Source organism: Arachis ipaensis, chromosome B2 (assembly GCF_059453495.1).
Source record: "Arachis ipaensis isolate K30076 ecotype BB chromosome B2, ASM5945349v1, whole genome shotgun sequence".
Lineage (NCBI taxonomy): Eukaryota > Viridiplantae > Streptophyta > Magnoliopsida > Fabales > Fabaceae > Arachis > Arachis ipaensis.
The window spans coordinates 123795244-123802518 of record NC_142437.1 but is presented as its reverse complement, the minus strand read 5'-3'; the positions used below and the strand labels follow the sequence as shown (position 1 = coordinate 123802518).

Genomic DNA, 7275 nt, shown 5'->3' with positions numbered 1-7275 from the left:
TATCCAGGCATATACGGTAATGTCTGAAGTATTGCACATATCACTGAAGGTCTTAAAGACCGACTCACATTGACACATAAATAAGCAAATAGCAATGAATGAAGAAAGGCCCTCACTATGCACTTTGTATTATATTTATTTATTATATTTATATTTATATTTAGTCTTGCTTTCAATTTAATTTTCCGCTTCCTGCATACAGCATACTCACTTGCCATTTCTCCATACAATTAATACTTTTCTTGCTCACAATTTACACTCTTCTTCTACCCCCCCTATACAACATCACTTCAATGAAATTCAATTCAATTCAATTCAATTTCATCACACAACATACACTCTCTCTCTCTCTCTCTCTTTCTTTCTCTCTCACAATTAAATTAAGCTTTATTAAATCACCCCCCCTCTCTTCATTATATAAACATGGCCTTCCTTCAAGGTCCAAACCCTCCAATACAAACATAAAACATCACTTTCTTTCTTATATCTTCCACTTCTCCCTCAAATTCTTAAGGTACATACACATACACATACAGATATTTTATTTCCCTTTTCAATTTTCACTTTTTTGTTTCATGTATTTCTTTTGTCACATAATTTGATTTGAAGTATATGAATTTACACTTAAGTCCTTTGCTCTCTTGTTAAAAACAGGTGAAAGAGGAAAAGCAATAAGTAACAAAACCATGAGTCAGAGGAATGGAAGGTTTCCAAAGCTTGACTTGAAGCTGAACCTATCACCACCAAGGGTTGACCGGAGGAGGGTGGTGGAGGAGGAGGAGGAGTTATCGCCGGCTCGATCGGCAACGGTGTCGCCGCCGAGCTCGTGCGTGTCAACTGAGCTGAATAACCAAGATGACAACGACAGTGTGAAGTGGTCGGACAGCCCTGAAGCTACGTTCATGGTGGTTGTTGGTTGCCAACGTTGTCTCATGTATGTGATGCTCTCTGTTGATGATCCTAAGTGTCCCAAATGCAAGAGCACCGTTTTGCTTGATGTTCTTCAAGACAACAACATTGACAACAACAACACAAGGAGGAACAAGAACTAGACTAGTATTTTATTTTTCTACCTTCTTTTGAGTACTTCTTTTGCGGCAGAAAAATCTTTCTGTGACTCTTTTATTTTCCTTTTACTTGTTACCTTTCACTCTGTCACTATTTCTAGTGACAGAGTGATAAGTACTCAAAATATAACAAGTCTAAGAAAGATGAATCGTCTTATTACTTATTTTTTCTGCTGCTAGAAATACTTGTTATTAGGATTTTAGTTCTAGTAACCTCTCCTTTACAACTCTATCATCTTTTTTTTTAAACCTATCTTCTTATGTTATTGCTCTTTTCTCTTGTAGGATGAGTATAGTGCTACTTGCGCTCCATTTTCTTTTAACGGTTTTTCCCTCTTCTTAGAAGTGAGGGCATCACAATTCTTTTTTTTTTCCCCTAAGAGTGGAGCGTAAATAGCACTATTCTAGTTATATAATTAATATGTAATATTGGAAGAAAAAAAAATTGAGTATCTTTCTGAGACTGGATTCAGAATTTCTGCACTGGTAGTTTTACACTTTTACTTATGTTTAGGTGAATTCGATCCTAGTTTTTTTATGATAGATATATAACTGTTTTATTCAATCAAGAGCACATGCTGTTTTTGTTATAGCCACCATTTTTATATACTAATTGAAAGGAAAGGGTTAAAATTTGAGACAAGATAAAAGTAGCAGAATCCTAAGTTTACCGTGGCACACAAACAAGTAGATAGATCCTGTGTACTTTGTTATTGAGAGTCAAAAATAGATTGCAAGGCCCACTAAGGTTGTTGTAAAAATCATGAATCATGTGGCTGCCACACCGACCTAACCCATTTTTATGTCTCAGTCCACAATAGTGAGAAACAATCATGATTATTAACACCGAAATAGTGCAGTGATAGAGCTCTTGAATTAAAATACTAACAATGGTAAAAACTCATTGTTGAGTAGAATTTCTGGTAATAGACATGTCTTTAGTGCATACCTAACTATTAAGTAATGAAGCATTTTTGTTGAACTCAAACATATGGTTTGCAACTAATGGGAAGAGATAATGTTTTTGTTGACTTTGTCGATGAGATTAAATGCTAACAATTTATTAAGGGCACGCCCATGGAAAAATCAATTTTATAGTTTCAATCACTATCCTTATGACCTGTAACAACCATGATCCACGAGCATAATGAGAACAATGGCATGAATTAGAAAAACTTAATTGTGGGTTTGGAAGAGAAGAATCTGATCAATTAAATTGAATTAAGGGATGGTGGAGGGTGGGTTGGGTAGTTCCAAGCATTGAAAAAAAAGAAGGCGATCTATTAAGACCATTTATAATCACATAAATGCAATAGTAATTGGGGCGGTTGAGAATAATGAGGGAGATATTTAGTTCAGATTATTAATGCCCACCTTTTCCCATCCATTTTTTTTTCTCTTGCTTATTTTCCCCAATACACACCTCCAATCTCCATGATCCTTTGCACTTTCATTTAAGCATTTCTCAACTGCAATGCATTGGTTACAATAACTTCAATCCAAAAAAACACAAAGCAATACCCCAAAACTAGCATCCATTTTTGTTAACCTACCATTCATTTCTCCTTTCCTTTTTTATTTTGGATTCATGTGTTTGATTTGATTTTGATGAAAACCCCACACCAAGGGTCTCAATGTTGTTACTTAGTGTCAGCAATAAACAAGGGGAATTTGACAAAGGTAAAGTTCAGAGGTGAAAACATTAGAGGTGAGGGAGATAAAAGAGGGCAACATCAACAACATGAGGGACCAAGGCTCAGAAGTCAGAACCGAAACTACAGATCAGGAGATTAATACTAAGTTGTGGATGGGGTCAAATGAATGAATATGAATGCATTGAATCAGTCATCGTTATAATAATAATAAAAGTATAAGAAAGGCATCATGATATGATATAAAAGAATACATTTTGGGGAAGCAAATAAATGTTCAGTTTGCCCAAAAACATCAGAATGAAAATATTGTATTACTCTCATAAGTCACAACAGCAAAAGGATAGTTGGGGATTGATTTAATCATAGCAGTTGCATTCAAAAATTAATTTATCCACCATTACTTCTTGAGGATAACCCCATGTCAATTCTTTTTCTCTTTTAACTATCATAAAAATAATATATGAAGTTTACTGGTTCAACTAACAACACTGTGATGCCTGAAAGGGACTGCTTTCTCTATTAAGATAGATGTGGTTTCACTAAAAAGAATGAGAATGTTATTTATTTTTTTTTCAAGCCAAATGACAAACCAATAACTTAAGTCTGTTTCTTTTTTAAAAAAATAAAGTGCCATGCTATTTGAACTGAACAAATGTTTATCATATTTTTTAGCAATGTGTACATAGTACATACTCAGACACCCCCCCCCCCCCCTCTTTTCTCTCCTCTTTTTTCCTTTTCTTTCTGACACCCCTCTTCTCCTTCTTGTCTAAGAATTAAATTGACAAGCTCAATGGCAATAATCCTTCAATTAAGTCCATCATCAGACAAAGAAGAAAAGAAAAACTATTATCCTATTGTTCTACCCAACACATTACAGACACAAAATGCCATTTACCAGCAAAGCAAACGTTTTTTTCTGATTAACCCGTACTATAGTTATTTCTTGATTTTCTGATTCCGCACAAGATTAATAGTTCAGTTATTATTTACATGAAGATATGCTAATGTGATTCAATCCAAAACCCAGCCTACTTGAAAAGGAAAGGAAATAGCTATAGTCCACCAGTCAATGAGATAACCTAGGATGATGAGCAACACCCTTTTTTTTTTCCTCCATGACATGGCAAGCCTGCAACCATAAAAGCCTCACTAAATGTTTTCTTAATTATCATAATAAATGCACGTATTCATATTTTTGCAAGGTAATAAACAGGGCCTCACTTCATCGATCAGAAAATCTGACACAACATAATTACTAAGGATGAAAAACAACTCGAGTATAATGAAATTCAAAAGAATTACATCATATATGAAGGCTTATCCAACAAACGCTTAGTTAAAATGATGTTCCACAATAAAATGAATTTGACACTTTGACCATTTGAAACAAAACATGGAAGAATGAAAGGATAATGTTTGATTTGCTATACGATGAACAAGTAACTTGGTTCTTACTTCAGTTGTTAATTGATGTTAACCGTAGTTGTCTCCAAAAAACTATCATCGGTTATCTACAATCTCTGCATTTGGCATGCTACATTTCTAATATATTTTTATCAACTTTTAAATGGTGTTGTGCCAATAGTAACCGGAAATAAGTTGGCAAAGCAATACAGCATGTTTTGCAAATTACCTGGGCAAATACAGAGCCATGCCGAAAAGAAGAACATCACAATGTAGTGCACTCAACGAGGATAAATCTACTAAAGAGGGGATCACTTGTAGCTGCAGTATTAAGAATTCACAAGATCAACTTCTCCCCATCCACTGCTGCTTCTTATATACTTATCAACAATGCCAAATTCCTGATTCTGTGCAACACGCCTAGCATAGTTCTCAGCTGAAATTGGGCCCTTCTTCAACCTACGGTAATAAACGATATGCCAAGGCCACAATCGAGCAGAACCAAAGAATGCATCCACTGATAAAGTTTCTTCATTGTCTTTTGGAAGTTCCAACCCATAATTCTTAAGAACCATGAACATTTCCTCTGTGGATATGGCTGTTGTATGACGAGAATGGGAATTGACACAAGTTTCTGAAACTTGGTTCTGAATTCCCTTCTGAATATCATGCACCAATGGTGTCTCAGTGTGACAAGAAAGCTCTTTCTCTTTCACAACCTCTGTAGACAAATTCCTGGTAACAAGCGATTTGGTTAAATCTGCTAATGTATCTGATGGTCTTAGACTCCTATTTTTATCATTGTCCACCTGAACGCATTGGTCATTTTCGATGTCATCCACCACTGTAGATTGCACTGCAGAAGTTCCATTTACAGCAAGACCTTCATCCTTGGATTGAACATTTACCGACTCCATTGCACTCCCATTCTTATGTCCCTGTACAACCAAATGATCCATACATTCAAGTGCAGTAGCATTAATGGAAGATGATTTTGAATTGGGCTCGATCTTTTTTGCAGATGATGGCAAAGGCTGATTGAGTGAGACAGACAAAGATCTATGAGAGCTTGACCTCCTATAATCTGAACTTTTGCCATTGCGGTGTGGAGATTTTGAAGAAGATATTAACTTTGAAGATGAGGAGTGTGATCTAGAAGACACTGATCTTGATCTGGAACGGAAACGTGACTTCCGCAGAGACTTGGGTGATCGAGAATTTGGGAGTGAGTGAGAAGTAGAGTAATCTGAATGCAAGGAAGAACTGGTTGACCGTCTTGATCTTTTTCCCCTAGGTCTTTTAGGTGATTCTACTTCGTTTCTGCACCGCTTCTTCCCTCCATATTCCCTTCTTCGGTGCCTGTCGGTTTCCTTTGCCATAGGGGACAATTTGTTTCTTAATGGTGAATGGTATTGTCGTGATGCAGACCCCCTCCGTTCATCTCTCTGGTTCCTCATTGATAAAGCATCCCCACTTGACCGCATCTTCGACCAGGATTCAGACCTGAATTTATCTTCATCTTCAATTCTATGATTTCCATCTATTTTATTATTTCGCCTACCATCCAACCTCTCATACTTTCTCCGTGAAGAATGCTGTTTTGGACAATCTCGCATTTTGTGACCTGGCTCACCACATCTATAGCATGTTTGCCGGAATTTTGAGTCCTTTGGACGATTCACGGTTTCCTCACCAATCCGCACTCTGGCCATATTCTCTAAGGATGTTGCTCTAGGAGAACTACCGCGGTAACCTATATGATTATCATCATGCTTCATGTCATAGCCATGGTAAGGTTCATACCGATCAAATTCTAGAGCATTTTCGTTTCCATTGCCAGCCGATGTGTCCTGAATTGGCTCACCCCATCTTCCATTTTCCTCCAAGGCAGGCACAACTCCACTGCCATCATCACGAAACTCTTCCCTATAATCTCTTTCTTCCCTAACATAGTCTTTAAAATCATCTTGATGATATCCTCTCTCCTCACCAGGAACCCCAACAGATTCAGCCCTACCATCATTGCCCATCTCCTGATCCCTCCATCCATCGGAACCCATTTTCCTCCTCGCATGCCCTATCCTCTCAGAATTCCTTCCACGTCTTGGTTCGTAGATCTTACCACCACCCCTAGGAAACCTCTGAAAACTCCCAGCAGGCTGCTTATTGGACCACGTCAGAGTCAGTGGTTCCCCACATATATTCCTACCTTTCAATGCCCTCAAAGCCTTCGTCGCATTAGGAGGAAAGTCAAACACCACAAACCCATATCCTTCCCTTTTCAGCTGAACGTTACAATGCCCAAACCTACGGAAAACATGCTCGAGCTCATCCTTTCGGGTGTGCTCGGACATATTACCAATATACAAAGACATCTGCATGGTTACAGGAACAAAACCACATTCAAAACACAAGCACAAATAACATACCAAGCAGAATTTTCAATTTTCAACGTCTCAGCAGATAGCTAGATACACATTTTAAATTATCATCACGTCCTATGCAACATAAGTATCAATAACACCATTGCTCTACATATCATAAACTATGTATAATGACAAGTAATGAAAATCCAAATCTATTTTCAATGGTTTTTTTTTTCACTAGAATAATAAAAAAAATAAGGGTTTATCGTCACAGGAATTTCGTCGAACACGTAAAACGCATAAGTTATAAAAAAGAGAGAACAGAAAACCCTAAGTGCAAGGCAAAACGAGGATCAATCCACGTGTGTTTATTCAGTGAATGAAATCATTTACAGGTGCAAAGTGCGTGTAGATGAAGATTTAAGGAGTGGAACCTTCTAGAAGCGATGGAGAAGTCAGTGGAGTTTGTTGCGTCTGGTAGCTCTGTTTTTTCTTTCTTTTTTTTTCCCTTCTGTCTGTGAATGAGTTGGCGGAACTCGACTCGCTGTTATTCAGTGAGTTGGAATATCGGCGTGAGCAAAGCGATGCGTTTCGAAAGCGTAGAATGCGTAGTGTAGTGGAGTGGAATGAAGGAGAAGAAGAAGAAGCAGCACTCGGAAAGGAAGGAATATGAAAGTGCAGTGAAAAATGAAAAATGAAAAATGGAAAAGATGGTGGCACTCCTCATGAGTCCTCAGCTCAGTCACGAGCCACGCACGTTGTTATTATTATTATTATTAT

At 37.4% G+C, this 7275-nt stretch overlaps 2 protein-coding genes across 3 annotated transcripts; one reads left to right on the top strand and one right to left on the bottom strand.

Annotated features, from left to right (window-relative positions):
* The first annotated feature begins 378 nt into the window (after nucleotides 1–378).
* Nucleotides 379–1550, top strand: LOC107628606 (E3 ubiquitin-protein ligase). The gene is made up of 2 exons (XM_088505113.1): nucleotides 379–514; nucleotides 655–1550. The coding sequence occupies exon 2, from the start codon at nucleotides 687–689 to the stop codon at nucleotides 1050–1052; it is 366 nt and encodes a 121-aa protein (XP_088361239.1). The 5' UTR covers nucleotides 379–514; nucleotides 655–686; the 3' UTR covers nucleotides 1053–1550.
* A 1808-nt stretch (nucleotides 1551–3358) lies between these two features.
* On the bottom strand, nucleotides 3359–7241 carry LOC107626366 (uncharacterized). 2 transcript variants are annotated; one of them, XR_001617531.3, is made up of 3 exons: nucleotides 6930–7241; nucleotides 4359–6504; nucleotides 3359–3854 (listed from the first exon to the last, which is right to left on the bottom strand). XR_001617531.3 is itself a non-coding variant. In XM_016329234.3 (2 exons), exon 2 carries the CDS (start codon nucleotides 6502–6504, stop codon nucleotides 4459–4461), a length of 2046 nt encoding a protein of 681 aa, XP_016184720.1. In that variant the 5' UTR covers nucleotides 6930–7241; the 3' UTR covers nucleotides 4058–4458. The 2 variants fall into 2 exon arrangements, 1 of the variants encoding a protein (XP_016184720.1); XM_016329234.3 differs by lacking the exon at nucleotides 3359–3854 and having other exon boundaries at nucleotides 4058–6504.
* Between the last annotated feature and the right edge of the window lie 34 nt (nucleotides 7242–7275).

What these genes read in the sequence shown, in the direction of transcription:
- LOC107628606 (XM_088505113.1), top strand. Translation starts at nt 687, where the DNA reads ATGAGTCAGAGGAATGGAAGGTTTCCAAAGCTTGACTTGAAGCTGAAC.
- LOC107626366 (XM_016329234.3), bottom strand. Translation starts at nt 6,504, where the DNA reads ATGTCTTTGTATATTGGTAATATGTCCGAGCACACCCGAAAGGATGAG.